This window comes from Pteropus medius, unplaced genomic scaffold, assembly GCF_902729225.1.
Source record: "Pteropus medius unplaced genomic scaffold, Ma_sr-lr_union100, whole genome shotgun sequence".
In the NCBI taxonomy this organism is placed as follows: domain Eukaryota; kingdom Metazoa; phylum Chordata; class Mammalia; order Chiroptera; family Pteropodidae; genus Pteropus; species Pteropus medius.
In genome coordinates, this window is record NW_024349800.1 from 5,693,246 (window position 1) to 5,720,891 (window position 27,646).

At 41.7% G+C, this 27,646-nt stretch overlaps 1 protein-coding gene across 2 annotated transcripts; it reads right to left on the reverse strand.

Moving 5' to 3' along the window:
* Positions 1–1,267: 1,267 nt before the first annotated feature.
* Positions 1,268–22,411, reverse strand: LOC120621491 (uncharacterized). Of its 2 annotated transcripts, XM_039886819.1 has the most exons (5): positions 21,276–22,411; positions 17,322–17,596; positions 15,707–15,831; positions 9,695–9,819; positions 1,268–1,359 (listed from the first exon to the last, which is right to left on the reverse strand). In XM_039886819.1, exons 2-5 carry the CDS (start codon positions 17,322–17,324, stop codon positions 1,328–1,330), a joined length of 285 nt encoding a protein of 94 aa, XP_039742753.1. In that variant the 5' UTR covers positions 17,325–17,596; positions 21,276–22,411; the 3' UTR covers positions 1,268–1,327. The 2 variants fall into 2 exon arrangements, 1 of the variants encoding a protein (XP_039742753.1); XR_005658168.1 differs by lacking the exons at positions 1,268–1,359; positions 9,695–9,819; positions 15,707–15,831 and having other exon boundaries at positions 16,394–17,596.
* Positions 22,412–27,646: the final 5,235 nt, after the last annotated feature.

The window sequence follows — 27,646 nt, forward strand, 5'->3', positions numbered from 1 at the left end:
TGAGTACATTCATTGTGAAATACACTCTAATTTGGTTCATTTATCACTGAAACCAAACTATCCTTTACCTTGCTTTTTTCTACTATAGAGTGTAGAAAGTTAAATACTTTTTTTCTAGCCATTTTTCAGCTTGATGTAGCTTGCAAAATAGTGTTGGCCATTTGAATTGTAAGTATTCATTTGCTGAGAATGTCTTTCCTTCTAGATACAAAGTCAGATGCTTGCAATGAAAAGGCATTGTACCTTTTTCCTTCTTCCTGGGTAGAATGAGGACTTGAGGCTAAAGGTGAGATGACCATCTTAAAGCCATGAGGATATAAGCATGAGGATGAAAGTTTTAAATATGGAGTCACAGACCATGAGGATATCTTTGAATGGGTGCACCAGACCTAGAAATGTCTACCTCCACACTTCCTGTTAAGTTATAAAAGATAGACGCCTTTTTAATTTAAGCTACCGTTTGAGAGTCCACATTGTACCTTTAACTTTTAGACCTAAGTGTATCAATGTCCTTTCATGTCTTTTCTATATCTGTGTACTTCCTAAAAACTAGCAGAGAGGAAAGATTCATTCTAGTCAAAGCACTCAGTTCTCTTTAAAAAATTAGAATAATAAGGTATATGATAGTTTCTAATTTTCATCAGATTGAAATACTTATTGCATATGCACAGAGTGGAAAGGAGCATTAGAATTGGGTTTGAGGTTTTAATGCTTTCTGAATATGTAGCACACAACTTATTTCCATGGAGGTTCTATTTCTTCTTGAGGAAATAGAAAATTATTATCTTTAGTAGTAGAATCACTCATATTTTATCTTTGCTACTAAATTACAGGCTACTTAGAAGCTGATAATTGTTTTTTTCCCCATATATTCTGATATAGAATTGTGAACAAAGTACATGTTCAGTAAATTATTAATGAATATATTAAACAATTGATCAATATTTTAGCTCTATGAAGAACAATTTATAAAATATAATGTATGTGTGTAATAAACACATTTTAAACCATTAATATCTACATTGCATTCTTACTGCCTAAGCAGGATATTAAGCCACCAAATAAAACCTATGACATTCTTCAACATTTGCTTGTAAACATGCAACCGCCGTACTTGTCATATCTGGGTATTAAGGTGGCAGAAATAACTAGAATAAGCTTTTTATATATAATTTTATTAATTATTCAGTAATCAACTGGTAGTGATTATCTAGTTGGCTATAAAAGAATAAAGACTGCCTACAAGTTCATGAACATTGTGACTATACTCACTGAAAGGTTTTTAATGAAATTTAATCATAAAGTAGGGCTTACATATATGATCCTTTTAACTTCTTTGACATCTAGGAATCTGACTATCTGAAAAAGAAAGAAAAAACAGTAGTTCAATAAGATTTGTCTAAATTTTAATTAAAAGCACAGTTAGAACTGCTTTGGAGTAAAGGCAAAGCTATTTTAATAAGGACTTTAATGAGGCTTAAAGTTTATTCAATTATATATAAAATATATAAATTTTGTTTATGTACTTTAAACCAAAAACAGTTTTATATGCACATTTTATAAAAATAGATGACCCCTGTGAACACATTATTCAATTTTCTTCCAGTGAGGGGCCCTGCAGTTTAAAATGCATTACTTTTACCTTAAATCTATAAATAATATTAATATGACTACTAATAATAGTGTTTTATGTTGTTTTGTGTAGCCATTTTCCTCTGAGATACCTGAGTTGACTGCATACTTTTATATTGAATAAGAAAAAATGTAATAGTCTGCTAGAAATGCAAACCTAGAAGCTGAAGGAATAGCTGTTTGAGTGTGAATACATGTATTGAGCATCATGCTATGTGCCTTCCATATATTACATACATAACCATCATTAGAGAATTAACCTTTGTGACCAACTAAAGACAAAGGGTTTGAGAAACTTATATAAAATACTAGGAACTGTGGCACAGCCAACTTTAACTTTTGCTCTAATTCATACCAAACTTGCACAAAATGCTTTCTTATATGTGCAAAAAACGTATATTTAAAATATCTATGAAGTTGTCTTACTCCAACAAGTCATCTACTCTCCAAAGTAACTTTGAAAAATGTGAATATATTATGTCTATTTTTGTTCAATTCAAGAGACTTTTAAAAAGAGTGTATTTTCTAAGTAATAGAAAAAATAGATTGCAAAGATAAAGCATTCCTCGTCTCTGACCTGAGTTTACTTGATATGAAATTTAAATTCATCCAACTGCTATGGCATGGTACCTTCTTCACTGTCACCTTTTATTGTAATTTAATTTAAAGTAAAACGAATGTATACCTCTTAACTCCTGCATGCTTCGGCAGCAAATATATTTCGTGTATTTTTACTCTGTGTAATCAGTTAAACTTGTCAGTTTACCCACTGCTGCTCCTTATCTGTATCTTATGACAAATTGCACTATAAATCCATGTCACAGGGCATTTAGTGAACTCAGAGAGTATTAGGTCCTATTTTACTTAGGTATTTTCTTAAGTTAATATATTATCATTAAGAATTTCAAATTGGAAGCTAAAAAATGATAACTATTTTCAGTGAGATGTTTTAACTTATATTTCATTCTTAGTCTCTAAAGAATACTCTTCAGAATCATAATAGCAAGTATGCATTTATTGCTGTCTAAATCAATTGCTAATTAATTCCACAAGATACAGATGGATTTCTCTTTAGTATTAAGTTTACTACGGAAGTTTCACAAGCTACGAGCAGCCATGGTGTTCATGGCAATATATTCTCTATGTATAAAGTCAATGTGGCAAAACTTAATATCATTAAGGACAAAACATATTCTTGATTTTTTCTGTATGAATATTGGTTATTGTATTTTTTTAATTTACAAAGTAGATGGATAATTTTGAAATACTTATTGAATTTACTATTTAGTTGCAAGGCTAATTATGAAATCTACCTATTACATAAAACTGAGTACACAAAGTGATAATATATAGAATAAGATGAAATTGTCTTTTTAAACATACAGACTTTATATTTTAAAACTCAGATCCTGGCAGCTAGTTAATAAGTCCTTTAATTCATAAAATTTTCCATTTTAAATCATGGCTCAATTCCCACATCACTTATTTATATTCAATAGAAAAAAGACAATAAAAGTGAAAACTCTTAACATTCACCTATTTTGCATATCAAAGACTATCTTGAAATATTACAACAACAGAGGATGACCAAGGAATTATTAGAGTTTGACATTTCGTTGATTTTCTTTTAGAATTTGCCTTACACTTTTAAGGAAAGATTTGTTCTGTTCTCCTTGCTCTTAGCATTCATATAAATTTCTAAAGAGATATCTCAAAGATTGTCATTTAATAAAGGAACTAAGACAAAAACTAAAATTCTGAAAGACAATTATGTCTCATACATTTAGAATTAAGATGCTCAATGAGAAAAATATTTAGTAATTTTAATTTACTGCATATTTTAAATTTCATAACACAAAGGGAAATAAGGTGCAACATGGTTGTCTTGTGAATATTTTTTTATTCCTAAATACTGCCTTAATATAAAAATGTTCTTTTCTTTCTCACATCCTAATGGTTGCCAACATTACTAATTTGGTGTGTATCTTTCATGATATAATTTTCTGTGCATGTTTAAATATATAGGAAGATGGATATTATTATAGATATAATTTAATTTTTTAAAAATACTGAAAAAGTTTTATATAAAAATCATATTATGCACAAGGTTATTTACCAAGGTTATTTCACCTTTAAAAAAGGTGAAATTTATTGGTAAATAAATTTAAGATTTAGCTTCATATAAACTTCATATAAACTTATTTACTGGTAAATAAATTTTTTAAAGGTGAAATTTATTGGTAAATAAATTTAAGATTTAGCTTCATATAAACTTAAAATTTTGTAATCTCTCTTACAAGTTTTTTCATTGTAGTTATCATATAGTTAAATTCTATTTTTATTAGGGACATTTTTTCAGGTATGATTTAGTTCAGTGCTAATGATTACAACAGTATTTAGACATGATACTCAAACAATCTTTAAATAAACTTTTACTAGGATACCAATTTACCTTCTTAGAGTATTGAGCTAAGGTTTCCTTATTATGAACTAAAAACCTGTCAAAATATAGAATATTACTTTATCCCACTTAAAATTTAAATAGCGATTACAGAGTGATTCATGTCACTGAAGAACCATCTGTCCCTATGTAGTCAGTAGATGGCAGGCTTGTACTATAATCTGAATTTAGTGGAACATGATTGTTATAACCTGAATACTTATCTATATGCCTTTTTTATTTGCTGTTTCTGTATAAAATGAAATGCATGAAATAGTTTGTAATTTTTTCTATAATCAAAATTATTTGTTGAATAAGCTTAAGAGCTATGTAATTTAGTCATGTTTATTATTATTCTTATAATTTGTTGGTGTGTATTTTAAAAATCACTACCACAGAAACACTCACATTGACAATTACCACAAAAAAATGGTGAGGTTTTACTGTAATCTAAATGTTCAAAAAAAATGCATGCATTATAAGAACTAATTTGTAGGGAGCATCTTAAGTCCTTCATATTTAATATAGAATGTGTACAAAACAATGTATTTGAAAAGAACACATAATTTTAATGTTCAAAATTTTAGAGGTCTATATGAAACTTGAATGTTGCTACTGTCCATTAACTTGACAGTCTGTACACACTGGGGTGGTTTGAGAGAAGGTGTTATTTGATGTTTGTGTCATACAACACTACTTAATAATGTTACAGCAAATCACATGGCATGTCCCTTACCACATGACAAAAGTAATCTCTGCCAACTGTAGCAAGTCACCTGTGCCAGGATTGAATGCCTCTATATAAAAACTTTATTGAAAATCAAATTTTCAAAAAATCTTTTCATAAGTTATATTACTATTCAGAGATAAGTTTGGTAACATGGTACCATTGATGGAACACAGAAAGTAGCATTATCGTGCATTTTTTCATTTCCGAAAGCAGTAAGTTTGAAAAAGTTGGATGCCTGCGGACTTGGGCACAGCCTGACTGATTTACTGCAGACAGCAAGCAGTACTGTGCTCTAATACGCTCTTCTCAGTGATTATTCTGGGTCAAGGTTGTGGCCAAAGAGGAAGTTATAAAACATACTCGGAAATTCTCCTAAGTTTATCTCCAACAGAGAGAGCCAGAGGGTTGTTACACCTAGAAAACTTCACATTCAGTTAGATCTGGGAAAACTTTTAACATTCCCCTGATTTTCCTGTGGTGTCTCAGATGAGCTAACTCTGCACAAAGTTTGAGGAAAAACCTGTCTTTGTATTGCAAACTGAGGTAATTATTAGTAGAGAGAAAAGCAGAGAGTTTCTACAAGACCGTTGGGTTTTATTTATTACCTTTCTTATTCATTTGTTTGCTTATAATGTCTACTCTTCTGAAATTTAAACTGCTAGCTGGGAAAGGCTACATCCACTCTCAGCAGACAAGGGCTTAGAATTCAACAATCCTGGTTTGCTTTACCCTCTATTCGCACAATGCATGTTATTGCTGTTGCCTTTTTGTTGATACTTAGCTTTTAATTTCATGAAAGTGAAATTCATATTCATTTTTTGAAAGCTATAAAATTTAATATCCCTCTTTTCCATTGACAATTTTTTTGTTTGTTTTTTTTTACTAAGGTTCTGAAAAAGTTATAAATTTTGCCTAGCTCATTTGCTCTTTCTGCAACTACCACTGTTTTTCTGTTTTACCCAGGTGAATGGTAATGGAGCAGCAGAAATGCTTCCACTGGTTTTCTGCTTTTAAGTCCTTGCTCCAAAATGTGGTCCACAGATCACCTTTGTTGTCACCAGGGAATCTGATAGAAAGGTAGAAGCCTGGGCCCCCACCTCACAGCTACTGAGTTATCTGCACTTCAGCTAGATCCATGGGTGACTCTGATGTACATTAAAGCTAAAATAGCACCATACTCTATACCTCTCCACAAAATAAAAACAAGAAGAAATAAAACCATAGCCCAGGTGAATTTCCTGAAGTCCACTAAATGTTAGGCTCAAGAAAAGACAGTGAAAAGTAATTTCTCTTCCGCCAAGTATTATGTATGTAATTACTCCATTTTAGAGTAACACCAGCCACATTTTCAAAATGACTTCTTCCTAGGGAAATAAAGTCTCTGCAATAATTTAATAAATGCATGTGAATAATGAAACCCACTCTGGCATTACAATATTCCCTGGTTTAGAGGACAATAGTAGGGTGCTCTAGTATTAAAATCATGGGTAAAACAAAGCTCATAGACATGTTTTAAAACAACTTCTAATGCAAAGAAAAAGACTATCACTCTTCTTCATTTTCAGATTCCAGTGTCCTCCCTTTACCCAACAAAATCCAAGACATTCTTACACTGGAATATTTTACTTTAGTGAAAATTTAGCAATAATCTTAGATTCGCTGCAGAACACATGTATAATTAATGGTGTGAAATGGTTTGTAAGGGAACATTTTATCAGAAAGGAAATGAACTCATACAATTCAATTCTATGCTTCAATTTCAAATATAATATGCAAACCTCTTCTCTCCAAAACCCTACAAAATGACTGTCTGAGCTCTATTTTGCTAGGTTTAATACAGCAATTAGACTGAGTCATCTCATCTACATTGTCAGAAACTGTGCTATTTTGTAGTTATCTAATTGTTTTATTTCCATTTTGATGATTTTATTCTCTATTATTTTAGCTTTGGCCTCAGACACATTCTTTCATATTAAAATTGCATTTCATTAGCTTTTAACTTTCCAGACATGCATGATGATGGGGTTTAAATCATCGTATCCTGTGTTATGGCCTATTTCTTTGTTCTAATTTGTGACAAAATGGCTATTTGATGACTTATCAAATATTTTGTCATGTTGTCATTCAAGGAAATTATGTCAACAAATGTATTTAATAAGTACTATTGAAAAAATGTATTTAATAAGTACTATTGAAAAAAAGTACTATTGAAAAAAAATTATAACATTTTGTAGTTTTGGTCTGGAAGACTTGTTACATACGTTACAGGCATATAAAACATGGAAGAGGAACCCTATTACAGATAGGTGACTTAACATTCTCAAGGTTGCCCAGCCATTTTGTATGAGCTAAGCCTGAAAACATTGGTCAATTTCTTTCCTTTTTTTTTTTTTTTAATTCTGAAATTAGCCAAGCTATTTCTAGCCCCCATTTCTTTAACTTGGATAATCAAATGTGTTTAATAAAGCCCTGTCAGCCAAATATCACATTATGCATAATAACATGTATCTTGAAGGGTATATTAAATAGGAAGGTGAATCTGGAAAGCTAAAAGAATTAGAGGCCATGGCTTGATATAAAATCGCCATGGAAACAGCTTTCGTGGCCAATTTGTTGGGAGATGTCAAAAGGCAGTAACCTGTGACTTCTAAAATCCAAAGCCCTGTCTATGAAGGTTATAGGTTCTATATTGGCTTTCATGATGACATTTGTCTATGTTTTTGTAGGTTTCTATTTTGACAACACAAAACTCTGCCCCAAGTTGAACCTGTCCTTTGTGATGAGGCTGTTGAACAGAAGAGCAGCATAGCAGTCTATCTATTCTTGCTCCACATTCAGCTAAATGCCAACTCCTATGCCTCTGAGATACTGAACAGGCTGAACTCAGGGAGAGCGTCAACTCTCAGTGTCCAGGCTTCTCCAGAAAACCATGTGGTAAAACTTCTTGATTAAGGTCATATTCTTAGTTCATTCATGGCATCAATTTTCCTATCAGCTAAAGGATATCTATCTAAAAATGTAAGTAGAAATAGACAAAATGTAAGTAGAAATAGACAAAAAATACTTCAAGCTGTGTTTCCAAATCATAATATATAAAGGAAAATACAATTCAGATATTAGTTTTGTATAGAATATCATTATCCTATATAAATCTATATTACAGTCTGTGATAGAATTGTATTTTATATAAATCAGGAATATATCAAGAGAATGCTTTTTATTAGTGTGAGACTTGTTTACTATAAAATAACTATCTGTGTCTTACCTATTGAATAGAATTATCGTATTAAAAACTACTAATCTCTAGTCATTGTAAACCATAAGTGCTGGATGTTTTATGAGCATGTAAGTACATAAATAAGAGTTTTATTTCTACCAATTATTTATATATTTCTACATAAGTATATGTATATACAGTTTCTAAAAGACTGGCATTCAGCTTCATAGACTAGGGTAGAAAAATGTGTCCTTAGATGAAGACTCACATACCAAGACCAGAAAGAATTAGTTTTTGCAAACAGTGATAACTTAATATATTGTAAAGCATTACTGTAATGAGTTCTCGTGTCATTTCTTATGATATGCTTATTCTTTAATAAAAACAACCTATTACAAATATTACTACTTTGGTACATTCTAACATAGCTGCACACCTCCAGTTTGTCGATAGATTGCTTTAGTCCGGGGAAAATTATAAATCATAATGATTAGACAACCAACGTATTTTCTAGATTCAGAGATTTTCAAGGTCTTCTGTCCCTCCATGAGAATTATATTTCCATTACATCTAATAAATAAACTGTCTAGTGAGATCTTGAATTAATTATCTTCTTTTTAATCTAAATTTGCCTAAGTGAGGAAGGTGATAATTATTTAGCTTAAAATACTTTGAGTCTTTAGCGCCCTTACATTTTAACTTAGTTATGGCTTAGCAGTGCTGTGTCAACACAGGATCATGACTAGGAAAATAAAAAGCTGATCTCTTCCAGTACAGCCCACTCATTGTGTTAAAATTCCCAAAATATCAACTGTTTCTAATTTTAAGAAGAATTGAAACCACTTGAAACAAGACCCGCAGAAGACTGAACATTTCCTACAAAGCCCCAGGGCTTGGGATACCTGTGAATTTCCCCCAAGTGAGAAATTTCTCAGAAGTCTGCACTTTGCGGCTCACAATGGATGTGAACTGAGTGTGTAATACCAGAGCTCCCATATATATATATGTGCATATATATGAATACATATGCACATATATATATGGTGGTTTTTTAGAACAAAGGGCTCTGTTGCCCCCAGGTCTTCAGGAAAGGCAGGCCGTTCCAAGCAAATCTGCCTTCCCGGAGTTGGACACAGCAGGTCCCAGAGCCACAATTCGACATAGTCCCAGCTCATCCAAGAGGCCCAGGGGCACATTCCTGAGGCCTCTGCTCCATCCTGCTTTCTCGATTTGAAATGAAACTTCTGGACTAGAGCAGACACCTCTCCCCGGTCACTTTTCTGCCTGGGATGGTCGTGGGGTCCGTGGATACTCATTCAAAATTAAGTAAACTAAGAATCAGACAGGTGATCACACGGATAATAAGTGACAGAATCAATGTGTGGACACAGGGGCTTTCAGAGCCACAATTCAACCTGATCCCTTCTCATCCAAGAGGCCCAGGGGATCCTTCCTGCGACCTCTGCTACTTCCGGCATTCTCAATTTGAAATCAGACTTCAGGACTGAAGCAGACACCTCCCTCTCCCTCACCTTCCTGCCTGGGATGGTCGTAATGGTCCCTGTATACGCATTCAAAATGAAGAAAACAAAGGCTCAAAGAGGTGATCGCAAAGCTAATAAGTGACGGAGTCAGAATTCAGACCCACAGCTGTCTGCGGTCTTCCCAAACTGACCTCTTTCCATTGGGTGAAGGCTGCCATTATGGCTACTTTTGCGACAAGGATGGCGGGGCGGATTCGACGATGGAAGGATGGGCCGAAGCATCCCTGGGTACGCTGTCGGTGGGTGGCCCTGAACTCTGCATGAGGATACAGAGAGGAATGAGACGGAGTTTGTACCTCTAGGAGCTCAAAGTGTCCCTGAGTGCTTCTCATACTTCTGTACCCCAGTACCCGCAGATGATCGAACATTGCCTACAGAGCCCAACGGCGCTGGGAAGGCTGTGCAATGCCACAATTGAGAAATTTCTCAGAAGTCTGCAATTTTTGCTCAGAATGCACATGAATAGAGTGTTTTAAGCCCAAGCTCCTATATATCTATATCTATATCTATATCTATGTCTGTATCTATAGATATATCTATATCTATCTCTCTCTCTTTCTCTCTCTTTCTATATATATATTTATATATATATGGTGGTTTTTAGAACAAAAGGTCTGTTTTCCTCAGACATTTGTGACAAGACAGGCCGCTGCAAGCACATCCGCCTCCCTGGAGTGTGGACACAGGGGGTCCAGAGCCACTATTCAACATGATCCCTTTTCATCCAAGATACTCAGGGGCTCCTTCCTGAGGCCTCTGCTCCTTCGTGCTTTCTAAATTTGAAATCAGAATTTAGGACTGGAGCAGACACCTCCTGCTTTCTCAACTTTCTGCAAGGACCGGTCGTAAGGGTTCCTGTATACGCATCAAGATGAAGAAAACAAAGGATCAGAGAGGTGATCACACACCTCAGAAGTGACAGAGTCACAAGTCAGACCCACAGGGGTCTGAAGTCTCCCCAAAATTATGCCTTTATGCCCGGCTGTCATTTTGGCTTCTTCCTCGACAAAGATGGAGGGACGAATGGGACGATGGAATGGTGGGCCTAGGCATCCCTGGGCATGCTGTCTGTGGGTGGCCCTGAACTCTGCATGAGCACACAGAGACGAATGAGACATAGTTTGGACCCCAAGAAGCTCATTCTAACAGTGAGTGCTTCTCAAACTTCTGTACGCAAGTACCTGCAGATGACTGAACATTGCCTATAAAGCCCCAAGGCGGTGGGAAGGCTGTGCGTTTGCCACAAGTGAGAATTTCTCCGAAGTCTGCACTTTTGGCTCACAATGGACGTGAACTGAATGTGTAATGGCGGAGCTCACTATATATATAGATATATAGATATAGATATATATAGATATAGATATATATATAGGCATTATATATGCATATATAAAGCCCATATATATATGGTAGTTTTTTAGAACAAAAGGCTGTGTTACCCCCAGGTCTTTAGGGAAGGCAGGCCGTTCCCAGCACATCCACCTCCCTGGAGTGTGGACACAGGATGTCCCAGAGCCACAATTCGACATAGTCCCAGCTCATCCAAGAGGCCCTGAGCTCCTTCCGGAGGCCTGTGCTCCATCCTGCTTTCTCAGTGTGAAATAAAACTTCTGGACTAGAGCAGACAGCTCCTTCTCCTTCACCTTTCTGCCTGGGCTGGTCGTGATGGTTCCTGTATACTCATTCAAAATTTAGAAAACTGAGTCTCATACAGGTGATCACACAGCTAATAAGTGACAGAGTCAGATACAGACCAACAGCTGTCTGAAGTTTCCAAAACTGACCTCTTTCTACCAGTTGAAGGATGCCATTTTGGCTTCTTCCTCGACAAGGATGGAGGGGCACATGGGACGATGGAAGTACGGGCAGAAGCTTACTTGGGTACACTGTCTGTGGGTGGTCCTGAAGTCTGCATGAGTATACAGAGAGGAATTAGACATATTTTTTACCACAAGGAGCTCAATAGGACTGTGAGTGCTAGTCAAACATATGTACCCAGCTACCCGCAGAAGACTGAACAGTCCCTACAAAGCCCCAGGGTATGGGAAGCCTGTGCACTGCCGCAAATGAGAAATTTCTTGGAAGTCTGCACTTTTGGCTCACAGTGGATATGAACTGAATGTGTAATGCCAGAGCTCCCATATATATATATATATATATATATATATATGTACATATATATATATATATATATATATATACATACACATATATATATACATGCATATATATGTATGTATATATATATGTGTATGTATATATATATATTAATATCTATGCATAGATATATATCATGGTTTTTTAGAATAAAAGGCTTTGTTACACCCAGGTCTTTAGGGAAGGCAGGCCGTTCCAAGCACATCTGCTTTCCCGGAGTGTGGACACACGGGGTCCCAGAGCCACAATTCGACCTAGTCCCAGCTCATCTAAGAGGCTCCGGGGCTCCTTCCTGAGCCTCTGCTCCTTCCTGCTTTCTCAATTTGAAATGAAACTTCTGTGTAATGCCAGAGCTCCCATATATATATGTGCATATATATAGTAGAGAGTCAGTCGCCGGCCGGCTAATAAAGGCTCATAATTAATCTCAATTGGCTCCGTGGGTCTCAGAATCATTCGTGCCACAACAGAGCCACAATTAGACATAGTATCAGCTCATCCAAGAGGCTCCGGGCTCCTTCCTGAGGCCTCTGCTCCTTCCTGCTTTCTCAATTTGAAATGAAACTTCTGGACTAGAGCAGACACCTCTCCCCGTCACTTTTCTGCCTGGGATGGTCGCGGGGGTCCGTGGATACTCATTCAAAATTAAGTAACCTAAGTCTCAGAGAGGTGATCACACGGCTAAGATGTGACAGAATCACAGTGTGGACACAGGGGCTACCAGAACCACAATTCAACCTGGTCCCTTCTCATCAAAGAGGCCTGAGTCCCCGGCTGTGCCCCCGCCTCCCCGTGCTCTGTTCCTGCTGCTGCTCAGTACTCAGAGGCCCCGACCGTGAACCAAGACCCCAGACATCCCAGCTCAGAAGCCACGTCCCATCTCAGAACCCAGAGATCTCAGGTCGGAATGCAATAGTTGGTACCCGGCCAGCCCAGATGTCACTGATAGCAGCTTCAGGGTCCCCCAGGCAGCGGACCATGCTGTGAGAAACCCCTCTCCACCATACAGCCAGAGACTTCCTGTGCAGAATCTCTACGCCGACCCCACAGGCTGCTCACTACCACCCCACAGTTCCCCTCTGATGCTGCTTTAGAGTATGGGAGTTTTCCTTAAGCCTGAACCCCAACCTGTCCCCCAATCACAGACATGCCCAGAAATGCACACGGGTGCCAACGCCAGCCCCTCCTTCCAGTTCTCACATCTCCCGCTCCGCCCCTGCTCTGCAGTCAGAAGCTGAGGGACCCCAAGGGCAAATATGTTTACTTACAAAACACATAGCCCCTCCCAGCATGCGATGCCTGAGGGAGCAGGTGGGGCCGGGGCCTCACAGGCCTGAGACCCCAGGAGCACCACCCTCGCCCCCAGCCACATCTGAATGCGGGGAGGGCACAGAGGGAGAATGCTCCCTCTCCTAGGTCACGACCGCATGTCCAGTCGGCTCATGTATTCCTGCAAAAGCCTGCAGACAGGTGTGTCTGTTTCGGCCACGTCGGCACCTGATGGCCAGCGCTGTATTCTGTGACAGCGGGCATGGGCGTGGAGGGCCGTGAGGGGCCTGAAGCTGCGCGCAGCTCCAGGGCCTATTTACTGCCCTCGGACCACCCCGGCGGACTACGGGGCAGGCGAGGGAGAGATGTGCGGTCCCGGGCTCACCTTTGACCGGTCCCCAGCCCCCAGCATTGGCCAGGCATCTCTGAGGGCCGTCGAGTTCCACGGGGGTGAACTGCTGTGGCTGGGGGAGGCATGAAAGGGGTCAGGCCCCCTCCCTCTGTCCCTGCCCCCTAAATCCCACTGCAACTTCTGAACCTAAGGACCTTGGAAAAAATAAGGGCTGACACTTACATGAAATGACTTTGTATCTAGACCGAAATACTGCTGCGTGTTCAAACCCGGCTCCTCCTCCCACCGCCTGAGAGAACGAGGTAATTTGGCACACGTGGTGGGGGGAGAAGCCGGGTTTGAACATGGGGCAATTTATGACCCAAGCAGGTGCTCTTAACCAGCATCCTCTGCCCTCGCCCCACACCCCTGCTCCCTTCCCATCCAATGGTCTGAAATACTCTGCACCCTGACCCCCAGAAAACAGGATGGTGAGGACAGCGGCTTCTGATGCTTCACGCTGCCCCGTCCTCCTCCAGGGCTGAGGAAAGACACTCACGGTCTTGGAGCCACCCCAAGGAGCTCAATGGGACCCTGAGTGCTTGTCAAACACATGTACCCAACTACCCGCAGAAGACTGAACAGTCCCTACAAAGCCCAAGAGGCTGGGAAGCCTGTGCCTTTGCCGCAAGTGAGAAATTTCCCGTTAGTCTGCACTTTTGGCTCACAACGGGCGTGAAGTGAGTGTGTAATACCAGAGCTCCCCATACATATATGTGCATATATATGTGAAAATATATGCACATATATATATGGTGGTTTTAAGAACAAAAGGCTGTGTTGACCTCAGGTCTTTAGGGAAGGCAGGCCGTTCCAAGCACATCTGCCTTCCCGGAGTGTGGACACAGTGGGTTCCAGAGCCACAATTCTACATTGTCCCAGTTCATCCAAGAGGCCACAGGGTTCTTTCTTGAGAACTTTGCTCCTTCCTGCTTTCTCAATTTGAATCGATACTTCCGGACTAGAGCAGACACTTCCTCCACATCACTTTTCTGCCTGGATGGTCGTGGGGGTCCTTGAATACTCATTCAAAATTAAGAAAACTAAGTCTCAGAGAGGAGATAACATGGCTAATAAGTGACAGAATCAGAGTGTGTACACTGGGGATTCCAGAGCCACAATTCAACCTGGTCCGTTCCCATCCAAGAGTCCCAGGGGCTCCGTCCTAAGGACTCTGTTGCCTTCCTGCTTTTTCGATTTGATATAAGACTTCTGGACTGGAGCAGACACCTCCCTCTCCTTTACTTTTCTGCCTGGGATGGTCCGGAGGGGTCTTGTATTTCAAAATTAAGAAAACTAAATCTTACACAGGTGATCACACAGCTAATAAGTGACAGAGTCAGATATAGACCCACCGCTGTCTTAAGTCTCCCCAAACTGACCTCTTTTTACCAGGTGAAGGATGCCATTTTGGCTACTTACTTGACAAAGATGAAGTGGCAAATGGGACAATGGAAGGGTGGGACAAACATGCCTGGGCTTACTGTCTGTGGACGCCCTTGTCTGCGTGAGGATAGAGCGAGGAAATGTACATATTTTCTGCCCCAAGGAGTTCAATTGGACCCTGAGTGCTCTCAAACGTCTGTTCCCAACTACCCGCGGAAGAGTGAACATATATATATATATATATATATATATATATATATATATATAGAGAGAGAGAGAGAGAGAGAGAGAGAGAGAGAGAGAGAGAAAGTTTTTTATAAGAAAAGGCTGTGTTTCCCCTAGGTCTTTAGAGAGGGCAGGCCGTTCTAAGCACACCCGCCGTCCCGGAGTCTGGACACAGTGGGTCCCAGAGCTACAATTCAACAGAGTCCCAGCTCATCCCAGAAGCCCCAGGGCTCCATCCTGAGGCCTCCGCTCCTTCCTGCTTTCTCAATTTGAAATGAAACTTCTGAACTAGAGGAGACACTTCCTCAACTTCACTTTTCTGCCTGGGATGGTCGTGGTGGTCCGTGCATACTCTTTCGAAATTAAGATAACTAAGTCTCAGAGAGGTGATCACTCGGCTAATAAGTGACAGAATCAGAGTGTGGACACAGGGTCTTCCAGAGCCACAATTCAACCTGGTCCCTTCTCATCCAAGAGGCCCAGGGGCTCCTTCCTAAGGACTCTATATAGCCTTCCTGCTTTTCAAATTGATATTAGACTTCTAGACTGGAGCAGACACCTCCCTCTCCTTCAGCTTTCTGCCTGGGCTGGTCGTGATGGTTCCTGTATACTCATTCAAAATTAAGAAAACCAAGTCTCAAGAGGTGATCACAAAGCTAATAAGCGACGGTGTCAAATACAGACCCAGAGCTGTCTGAAGTCTCCCCAAACTTACCTCTTTTTACCAGGTGAGGGATGCCATTTTGACTTCTTCTTCGACAAGGATGGAGGGGCAGATGGGACGATGGAAGGGCGGGTCAGAGCATCCCTAGGCACACTGTCTGTGGGTGGCCCTGAAGTCTGCATGAGGATACAGAGAGGAATTAGACATATTTTCTGCTGCAAGGAATTCAGTGGGACCCTGAGTGCTCTCAAACCTCTGTTTCCAACTACTGGGAGAAGATTGAACATTCCGTACAAAGCCCCAGGGCCTGGGATGCCTGTTCATTTGCCTCAAGATTGTGGCGTGAATGATTCTGAGACCCAAGGAGCCAATTGAGATTAATCACGAGCCTTTATTAGCTGGGTGGCGACTGAGTCTCTACCATGCAGTGCTAGAGGAGATCAGCCCCGAGCTTCCTGAGCAGGCTGCTTATAAGTTTTTTTTACTACATCTTTGAATGAACAGATTACAGGAAGCAGAATTTAGTCGTTAACTCTTTGTACACAGATAAATGTATTCAGTGGAACTCCTAGCAAACAGGGCCTAAAATGAACAATTTTATTACCTTTGTCTTGGAATGTTGCGCTTCCCCCTGGGCCTGGCGCCTGGGGATATCACCTCCCTGCAATTGAGTTACTGCTCTCCCTAGGAGATGGCGCCTGGAGATAACCTCTTCCCTGAAACTGAAGAATTTCCACTTTTACATTCCCCACTAGGTTTCGTAGGAATTCAAACCATTGAATTTTCAACCTGGAGTGGCTGGTAATGAGTTCTGAGAACCAAGAGTTTTATTGCCTGTACCCACTTCTTAACATTAGCAGTTATCTAATTTATTACCCAGGGCCCGAACAAAAGGCCCAGGAAGACTAGAATAAGGGGGCCTGTAATGGCCGTTAGGAGAGTTATTAACCAAGGGGCGTTATTAAAAAGTCCTTCATACTATGATTCTCCGCACCTAAGTTGTTCTTCTCTGTCTTTAACCCTCTGTCTTATTAGCACTAGGCTGTCTCGTATAATTCCAGAATGGTTGGCATAAAAACAGCAAGTTTCACCTAGTGCTATGCAGAGACCACCTTGTTTTAGAAACAGAAAGTCTAGTCCTCTTCTGTTCCGCAGGACTACTTCAGCTAAGGAGTTGAGAGAGGTCTCAAGGTGATTGATGGAATTTAAGAGTTGAGAGGCCTTCATTTATTTGTTGGCTTAAGGCCTTATAGTTGGAACTTCCAGTAACAAGGGCTGCTGTTCCTACTGCAGCAGATCCTGCTACCTCTATTCCTACTAAAAGGGGAACTAAAATAGGAACCCTTTTCACTCTGGCCTCTAGATATTGGAAGTGCTCTCGCCCCCCTCCCCCCGCCCCAGCAGAGTAAAAGTAGACCTGAGGAATGACATGAACTAGGACGCAAAATCCAGCATTTTCTCCCTAGTAGTTATCTACATTGAATGTAGGTTGATGCATAGTCTGATTAATTGATATAGAAGCCCTTGTTTCTGATCTAATTAGCTCCCATCTGGCCTGCAAAGGTTGATGAGGATTCCCTCTTACACTATTGATAGCAATCAATCCTACTATCATTAAACCCATGAGAGTCTTATCTTGAGAGGGTCTCCTGTTGGGCGGACACACCATTTCTCAGTCTCTGGTGGTGGTTGAGCAGCCTTGATGCAGGTGTGATGAATCTAATGACGTCTCCCAGCAACCTTGACTGCGGTGGGAGTGGTGAAGATGACAGGAAAGGGTCCGTCCCAGTGGGGCTCAAGGGCAGCTGGCTGTGTCTTCTTTACCCAAATCCAGTCACCAGGGGAGTGGCTATGAGGTTTAAGTGACTGTCCAGGGCTCTCCGGGGTGGCGGAGATTAAGTGTTGAATCTCCTTCCTTGCTGAGTGTAGAGCCTGTAAGGACTTAAGTAGTGAGAAATTGTGAATTTCAGTCGCCTCTTCTACCCCTACCTTGGGCAGAAGAGGCGGTGGTCTCCCAAATATGATTTCATATGGGGTGAGGTCTTGGAGGTTAGGGGTACATCTCACCCTAAGAAGGGCAAAGGGGAGGAGGTTCACCCAATTCTCGCCAGTTTCAAGTTTAAATTTGGTTAAAGTTTCCTTTAAAGTCCTGTTCATTCTTTCTACCTGGCCTGAACTCTGAGGTCTATATATACAGTATAGTTTCCAATTAATGCCTAATATTCTGGCTAAGGTTTGACTTGTTTTGGCAATGAACGCCGGGCCATTGTCGGACCCCAATATTAATGGGAAGCCAAATCGGGGTACTATTTCTGATACTAATTTCTTAGCTACTACCTGAGCAGTTTCTCTCCTAGTTGCGAAGGCTTCAGCCCATCCTGAGTAGGTGTCGATGAACAGGAGTAGATCCTTAAATCCAAAAGTTCCAGGGTTTACTTCTGTAAAGTCTATTCCCAATGTTCCCCAGGGGCTTGGCCCCTGAGTCTTGATCCAATTTGCACTTCAACAGGAGGCCCAGGGTTAACTTGGGCGCAAATATAACATCTTGTTGTTACCTCTTTGGCAATTTTGTGTAGTCCTGGGATATAATAGTCTCTTTTCAAAAGTTCAATCAACTTTGTTCCTCCTTGGTGGCAGGAGTGAGATTAGTTCCTGACCTAAGGCACTGGGTACTAGGGTGTGTCCATCCGGGAGGTGAATCCACTCAGTGAGTCCTTTTACCCCCTTTAGCTTACTGCATAATTCAAGTTCACCCGGGGTGTAGACGGGTGAGTCTAGAAGCGTTCTGGGGGGCAGAACTGGAAGAATGTCAATGGGCCCCACTGGTTTTCGGGCGGCTTCCTTTGCAATTCGGTCCGCAAAGGCATTTCCCCGGGCTACCTCAGACTCAGCTCTCTGGTGACCTGGACAGTGTATGATAGCCACTTTCTTAGGCAGCCAGATGGCTTTCAGGAGAGCTAGGATCTCTTCTCTGTTCCTGATTTCCTTCCCCCATGAGGTGAGTAATCCTCTTTCTTTATAGAGTGTCCCACGAATATGTGCAGTAGCAAAGGCATACCTGCTGTCTGTATGGATGTTAAACTGTCTTCTCCTTACCCCATCGGAGTGTTTGGGTCACAGCGATGAGTTCAGCTCGCTGGGCTGATGTTCCGTGGCTCAGGGCCTGAGCTCAGATGACAGTCCCTCCGGCAGCTACTGCCGCCCTAGCATACCTGACTCCTTCTGCAATGAAGCTGCTTCCATCGGTGTACAGTGTGGCATCCGGCTGTGGCCACGGGACAGTCAATCAGGTCTGGCCTGAGGCAGGCGATGTTATCCAAAAGCTCAAGACAATCATGTAATGGCTGCTGAGGGTCATCATCAGGCAAAAGGATGGCTAGGTTAAGAACAGAAGTTTTCAAGAATTGTACTTGTGGGGGGTTAAGGAGAAGAACCTGGTATTGAGTGATCCTTGCATTTGAAATCCAACGATCGGGGGGCTGCGGAGCATGGTTTCCACCGCATGGGAGGCTATAATCTAGATAGTCTGTCCTAAAGTCAACTTCAGGGCTTCTTTGGTGAGGATGGCCATGGCCGCAATGGCCCACAAGCAATTAGGCCACCTGGCTGCAACACAGTCCAGTCTTTTGGAGAGGTATGTGACAGGTCTCTTCCATGGTCCTAAAGTCTGGGCGAGGACCCCCTTTGCTATGCCTCTAGTTTCAGTCACAAAGAGTTGGAACGGCTTGTCTAACGTAGGCAGAGCCAAAGCAGGGGCTGTGGTCAAGGCTGTTTTTAGGGCCTCAAAGGACTCTTTTTCTTTTTTCCCCCAGTGCAAGTCCTCAGACTTTCCCCCAGTGCTGGCATACAGGGGCTTGGCTAACTCTGCAAACCCTGGGGTCCAGAGCCTGCAGTAGCCTACGGCCCCAAGAAACTCTCGGACCTGCCGCTTGGTGGTGGGTTGGGGTAATTTTAAAACAGCCTCAATTCTGCTTGATGACAGAGTTCGGTGGCCTCCTTGCAGCTTATATCCTAAATACGCTGCCTGGGAAGTGCAGAGTTGAGCTTTCTTAGCGGACACCCGGTATCCCTTAGCCTCTAATTCTTGTAATAAATCTTCAGTGGCCCGCTTACATTTTACATCTGTTGTAGTGGCTAAGAGTAAATCATCTACATATTGTAAAAAAACAGTCTCTGGATGTCTCTGAGGAAAGTTAATGAGGTCCCGGCTCAGGGCCTCGTCAAACAATGTGGGTGAGTTCTTAAATCCCTGCGGCAGTCTAGTCCAAGTCAATTGTCCCGAATACAGTTTATCAGGGTCTTCCCCTTCAAATGCAAATAGTGGTTGACTCACCTTTGCTAGGGAGAGAGTGAAGAAAGCGTCCTTTGAATCAAGGACAGTGTACACCTGGTGGCTAGGCGGCAGTTGGCTGAGGAGGGTGTATGGGTTGGGAACGATGGGATGTATAGTTTCAACCCGCTTATTTACTTCTCTGAGGTCCTGTACTGGCCTGTAGTCTTGAGTACCTGGTTTCTGAACTGGAAGCAGTGGGGTATTCCAAGGCGAATGACAGGGGACTAAGATCCCTTCTTTTAGAAGCCTCCAAATATGCACTGCGATACCGGATTTAGCACAATAGGAGGCTGATGGGCTGCTAATCCGGGTGGGTTAGTCTCAGCCCACACCGGAGGGATCTTGCACTGCAGTTCTTTTAACAGTGATGCATTAGGGGAAGGATCGAAAACAGGCTCCTCTAATAAAAGGTATTCTTCAGAGAGGGGGGCAAGTGAGCATTATTGCAGATGGAGTGGCCCCCAGAGTTAGTTCAGTGTGTCCTTCCTTAAAAGAGATGGTGGCCCGTAATTTTTGTAGTAAGTCTCTCTCCAGCAAGGGGTACGGGCATTCAGGCATAACCAGGAACGAATGAGTGATGGTCCCTTTTCCTAGGTCGGTAGGGAGCCTTTTGTATTCTGCAAAACTGAGTACGTAGCCCCTGTGTCCACTAAAAAGTTTACAGGTTGGCCCCCAACTTGCGATGTTATCCTGGGCTCCCGGGGGCTCATAATGTAGGAGCCCTGACCTCCTCATTCTGCATCCTCTAACATAATGAGTGGGGCCTTTTCCCCCGGGCCCTGGCCCTTTTCAGGGCATATGTTCTTCTAATGTCCTTTCTTCTTACAGTATGCACATTGGTCCTTTTCTAAGTTATTCTGACCCCGGTCTGCCTTTCCCTTGGGGCGTCTGCTTGGCCTTCGGCCCTGCTCCCGGTCAGGACCCGTGACTTATCCTGTCCAACAAACAACCTTCTGGACTTCATCCCTGTTGCTGAACACCTTCTGGGCAATCTCAAGAAGCTTAGATAAGTTCTCTCCTTCAAATCCTTCTAGTTTCTGTAATTTCTTTCTGATATCTGGGGCTGATTGACTAAGTCTAGATTAATGGCTTGCCGATTATTTGGGTCCTCCGGTTCAATGGGAGTATACAGTCTATAAGATTCTAGTAACCTCTCTAAGAATGCTGCAGGCGACTCATCTTTAGTCTGAATAACCTCACTTACTTTGGATAAATTAACTGGTCAGCGAGGCGCTGCCCAGAGGCCTTGGAGTAACAACTGGCGATACCTCAGGAGAGCCTCCTTACCTTGATCTGTGTTGGGATTCCAGTCAGGTCAGGTGCTGGGAAATACAAGTTGTACCTGTGCGGGGTCAATGGTGGGCTTCCCAGTGGGGTCCGAGACCCCTCTTGCAGCTTCCCTTAGAATGCGTTCCTTCTCCTCTGTAGTGAACAAAACCTGTAAAAGCTGCTGGCAATTATCCCACATGGGTTGGTGGGTGAAGAAGATGGATTCTAAAAGGGAGGTCAAGCCTTGGGGTTTTTCTGAGAAGGACAGAGTTTGCAACTTCCAATTATACAGATCACTAGTTGAAAAGGGGACATACACCATGAAAGAGGTCTGGGTGTCTCCCCCAGGTGGCTATCTGTCGGAGAGGCACCAGGACAGTTGCAGGTTGCAACGAATCGGGGATGGGGTCCGGATCCTGTGAAGGGTAGTAGACAGCCCCCGTCCGAGTGTGGTGGGCTCCGAAGAGAGGCTGCCTCCCGAGACACAGGGGGCTTACAGCGGTTACCAGGAGAACAATAGGGAGGGGAATTGAGGATCTCCGGATCTTCCAGAGGGTCCTGCAAAACAGGTTCAAGGGATTTCTGAGGTGCTGGAGTGCTCCTTGGCCCTGCCAGAAGAACTGTATGAGACGCAGGCGCCGGCAGAGAGTCTGACTTATTCTGACAATCTTTTAGATACTTAGGAGCATCAGACACAACATCTATCCAAACATTTACGTATGGAGCCTGATCAGGGTGACCAGGATTCCTATAAACAACACTCCTGACTCTGAAGGCAGTCTGCAAATCAAAGGAACCCTCAGATGGCCATCTGACTCCGAAGCCTGGCCAGTCTACCTGGCAAAGCCTCTGGAGATCGAACGGAGTGACTGACGACCCATAACTTCGGGCCTGTCTCCTGAAATCCTTAAAATTGTCCACAAGACACTGCAAGGGAGTGGGCTTAGAAGAAGCTTGTCCCATGGCAGTGGGGATGGATGTGAATAAGAATAAAAGTCCTGGGAAAGATGAGAATGTTAGACAAGGTCCGCTCGGTGACTGGGTGGCCACTCGGGCGGTGCTGTAGCAGCAAGAAATCCTGTAAAAAGAAGAGTTAATAAACTAAAAATCAGAAAAATCACAAGAGATATTCAGAGACCAGAGCAATCAGACAATCAAACTTGACGGAGGACCAAGGCAATAGGAGGGTAACAGTACATTCGACCGGTCCGGACTAACGTACACAATACAGACAGACAAAACAGACTACAGGCAACACAAAAACGCTAGCGTATCAGAAACCGAAACTGAAACAGGTACTGGGTCAGGGTCTGACGTCTCAGACCTGACCATACTAGGGAAGTTGTGCCGCGTCCAGCCTTCCACTAGTTCTCAGAGCCCACAGACAAAAACAAGTCTAAGATTACTCTTAGACTAACTCACCGGTGAGACTGTAACAGAAGGCTCGCGTCCAATTTTCAGAAATATTTGTCCACCGGTCTCTCCGATCTAGGGCCGCCCGACATCCAGGACTGAGGAACGTCTCTCAGCGGCCGCCCACTGGACGCGGTCCTGCCCCGCCCGGAGCAACTGCGGCCCTGGGTGTGCGGGAAAACTTCCCTTCTCCCTCTGAGGAGGATCTCACTGGGGCCTCCAAATGTTGTGGTGCGAATGATTCTGAGACCCATGGAGCCAATTGAGATTAATTATGAGCCTTTAATAGCCGGCCAAAGACTGAGTCTCTACCACGCAGGGTTAGAGGAGATCAGCCCCGAGCTTCCCAAGCAGGCAGCTTATAAGGTTTTTTACTACATCTTTGAATGAACAGATTACAAGAAGCAGAAGTTAGTCATTAACTCTTTGTACACAGATAAATGTATTCGGGGAAACTCCTAGCAAACAGGGCCTAATGGACAGTTTTATTACCTTTGCCTTGGAATGTTGGCTTCCCCCTGGGGCTGGCGCCCGGGGATGTCACCTCCCTGCAACTGACTTACTGCTCTCCCTAGGAGATGGCGCCTGGAGATAACCTCTTCCCTGAAACTGGAGAATTTCCACTTTTACAGCAAGAGAGAAATTTCTCGGAAGTCTGCACTTTTTGCTCACAAAGAACGTGAATTGTCTTATCCCAGAGCTGCCATATATATGTATGCATATGTATATGAACATGCATATATATATGAACATATATATATATGCATACATATATATGGCGGTGTGATGATGCACTACTGAAAAGGTCACAGAAATGTGAAAGGGTTAAAGGATAATTAAAACTTGAAACTGGACAAAGGAAGTCTATACCTTAGGCCTAGTTTCTGGAATTCCTAACCGCATTCTGTTAATCATGAAACTTGTAACAATGAGCTCATACGCTAACTGCCAATTTTAGCCTGTGTAACCCTGCTTGCTTGCGTGGCATGAAAAATAATCAATTGTATATAAGCTGAAAATTACTGTTTGGCCATCACCCATAGGAACACTGGCTATTGCCTATGGGAACATAGGCGATCACCCATAGGAACATAACATTCTAACAACAAGCTTTCTGCTTCTGTACTCTCCACTTGCACACCTGACCAGTGGGTTGACAGGTAGTGAATAGGAGAAAGATAGACCTTTGTGTTTAAGACAGAATGAGGAATGGGATTTAGGGCTTAAAAACCTTGTATCTTGGCATTTCGGGGCTACTCCTTTGGAAGGACAGCCGCCGGCTAATAAACTGCCTCTATAATCAATACACTCAGGTTGAGTCTGGTTATTCTGGTCACAACAGTGGTTTTTATAACAAAAGGCTATGTTGCCTCCAGATCCTTTATGAAAGAGAGGCCATTCCAAAAACATTCGCCTCCCCGGTGTATGGACACAGTGGGTTACAGAGCCACAATTCAAAATGATACCTTTGGATCAAAGAGGCCCAAGGGATCCTTCCTGAGCCCTCTGCTCCTTCCTTCTTTCTGTATTTGAAATCAGACTTCTGGACTGCAACAGGCACCACCGCCACCCTCACCTTTCTGCATGGGCTGGTCCTGCTGGTCCATGGATATTCATTCAAAATTAAGACACTATGTTTCAGAGAAATGATCACACAGCTAATAACGGAAAGAGTCAGAATTCAGACATACAGATGTCTGAAGTCTCGCCAGGCTGACATCTTTCCAGCAGGAGAAGGCTGCCATTTGGGCTTTTCCTTGACAAGGATGGAGGGGCAATGGGAACACGGAAGCGTGGGCGAAAGCATCCCTGGATACGCTGTCAGTGGGTGGCCCTGAATTCTGCATGTGGATACAGAGAGGAATGAGGCATAGTTTGTAACACAAGGAGCTCAATGGGACCCTGAGTGCTTCTCAAACTTCTCTACCCAAGGCCGCGCATATGACTAAACAATCCCTACAGAGCTCCAAGGTGCTGGGAAGCGTGTGCATTTGCCGCAATTGAGAAATTTCAAGGAAGTCCGCACTTCTGGCTCACAAGCACGTGACCTGAGTGAGTAATGCCAGAGCTCCCATATTTATATATGCATATATATATATATATGCATATATGCATATAACTATATATATAGTTAAATATATATATATATATATATTTTATAACAAAATCTTGTATTGCCTCCAGACCTTTTAGGGAAGACTGCCGTTCCAAGCACATCCGTCTCCCTGGACAATGGACACAGAGAGTTCGAGAGCCACAATTCAACCTGGTCCCTTCTCATCCAAGAGGCCCAGGGGCTCCTTCTTGAGATCTTGGCTCCTTCCTGCTTTCTTCATTTGAAATCTCACTTCCAAATGGGAGCAGACACCTCCAACTCCCTCACGTTTCTGCTTGGCTGGCCGTGGTGGTCTGTGGATACTCATTCAAAAGTAAGAAAACTCAGTCTCAGAGAGGTGATCACAGAGCTAATAAGTTACAGAGTCAGAATTGACACACACAGCTACCTGCACCTCCACAAACTGACCTCTTTCCACCAGGGGAAAGATGCCATTTTGGCTTCTTCCTCGACAAGGATGGAGGGGCAGACGGGACCATGTAAAGGCTGGCCAAAGCATCCCTGGGCACACTGTCTGTGGGTGGCCATGGATTAGCATGAAGATACAGAGATGAATTAGACATATTTTCTACCCCAAGGAGCTCAGTGGGACACTGAGTGCTTGTCAAACATCTGTACCCAAGTACCACAGAAGACTGAACATTCCCTACAAAACTATCAACAAAGTAATAAGACAATCTATGGAGTGCGATTAAATGTTTGCAAACTATATATTTATAATAATTCGATATATATAAATAATTCATACAAGTCAATATCAAAGAATCAATAATCCAATTTTTAAAATGAGCAAAAGACCTGAATAGATATTTCTTCAAAGAAGATATATAAAAGGCCAACAGGTACACGAAAGCATAGTCAACATCACTAGTAATTAGGGAAAAGCAAATCAAATCCAGGATGAGGTATCACCTCACCCATGTTAGCATGACCATTAACAAGAAATAACAAATGCTAGTAAGGATGTGGAGAAAAGGGAACCTTTGTGCACCATTAGTAGGATTGTCAACTGGTACAGCCACTATGGAAAACAGCATGGAGGCTCCTGAAAAAATTAAAAATAGAACTATCATGTGATTCAACAATTCCACTTCTGAGTATTAATCTGAATGAAACCACTAATTTGAAAAGATATCTGTACACCCGTGTTCATAGCAGCATTATTTACAGTAGTCAAACATGGCAATGACCTAAGTGTCTGAATGATAAATGGATAAGGAAGTTTTGGTATGCATATACACAATGGAATATTATTCGGACATAAAAAACAAAGACATCCTGCCATTTTCAACAACATGAATGGACCGCAAGGGCATTTGTTAAGCGAAATAAGTCAGAGAGAAAAAAGAAATACTGTATGATTTCACTTATATGTGAAGGAAAAAACAAATTTTAAAGGGATCAGATGTGTGGTTGCCAGAGGCAGGGGGCGGCAGGAGGAATAATAGGAGACAGAGAGTCAAAAGGTACAAGCTTCTAGTTATAAGATATATATGTACTAGGGATGTTATGAGCAGCTTGACTATAGTTAATTCTGCTGTATGATACAGTAAATGAAAGTTAAGAGAGTAAATTCTAAGAGTTGTCATCACAAAGAATTTTTTTTTTTGTATCTATATGAAATGGATACTAGAAAAGAGAATCAGAAATGAGTACCAAAATATTTGTGAGTGAATTGGAAAAATATCCTCTATTTAATTTAAAGGAATCTACTCCCAATTAAAAAAAAAAAAAAAAGAAGGGACAATAATAGAGGAAAAAGACTTTGTAGAGGGTATAAATAAAACAAAATAGGCAAAATATTGTTTTTGAAGCTGGGTGATGCGTACATGGGGATTTTTCGTTTCACTATTTTTTTACTTTTACATTTGAAATTACTCCTGATAGGACGTAAAAAAAATCAACCAAACAAGAAACAAACAAAGAAAAAACTATGAAGCCTCTGCATCAGAAATCATGATTTCATTGGTCTGGAATAAAAAACCCAAATATCTTTTTTTCTATACTTTTCTCAGGGCTACTTAATTTATATCCAAGTTTGAGGATATCTGCTTCATGGAAAAGGAGATATTTTGAGAAGGAAAAGTCATTTCATGAAATAGAATACATACAAGTAAGATTTCACTATACATATTTTTAAAATTAAACTTTTTATTTTGAGATAATTTTAGATTCACATGTAGTTATAGAGATAGAATAGTGAGATCCCATGTACTTTTTCCTCAGTTACCCCCAATGGTACTCTTAGGTAGCTAGTCAGACATGAATGACAGGGATGGGAGTGGAGTTCAAAGGAATAAGGGACCAGCCTAGAGACCACCCAAAGAACACCCCAATGGTAGAATTCTGGGTATGCACATGCACACCAGGCAGACTTATATAGCAGCCAGATGTCAATCAAAATGACCTCACTTGCCAATCACCTAGGAATGCTTATGGAACGACCCATCATGGCCCAGATAAAATGCAGATGTTCCCACTTCTGGCCCCTGTTTTTTGCCCTTTCATGGTCTTTTTGTGGCCCCTTTGTGTTGATTATTGTGTGACAGCACTCTGTTTCAGCTCTTCACTGAAACCATTTGCCTCCTTGAGGCATGCTTTGTCTTTCTAAAGTATAGTTTTAATAAATCTTTTCAGAGGAAATCTTAACAGAGGAAAAATGCTAACTACACTTCTGCACCATCGTTATCCTTCTCTCTCCCTGCTGCTGTTGGGGCGACTCCAAACTCCCATCGGCCCCAACAGTGACAGCATCATATTACAAAACTACAGTATAACATCACAACCAGGGTATTAACGTTAATACAGTCAACAAACAGAACTTTTTCACCACCTAAAAAATCCCTCCCATTTCTTTTAT

Excerpts from the sequence above, each read along its gene's own strand:
- LOC120621491 (XM_039886819.1), bottom strand. Across the intron at positions 9,820-15,706 it reads CCCTCACCTGGTAAAAAGAG|AGTTCAGGGCCACCCACCGA; the intron begins GTAAGTTTGGGG and ends ATCCTCATGCAG. Across the intron at positions 1,360-9,694 it reads CCTTCACCCAATGGAAAGAG|ATAGTCAGATTCCTAGATGT; the intron begins GTCAGTTTGGGA and ends TTTCTTTTTCAG.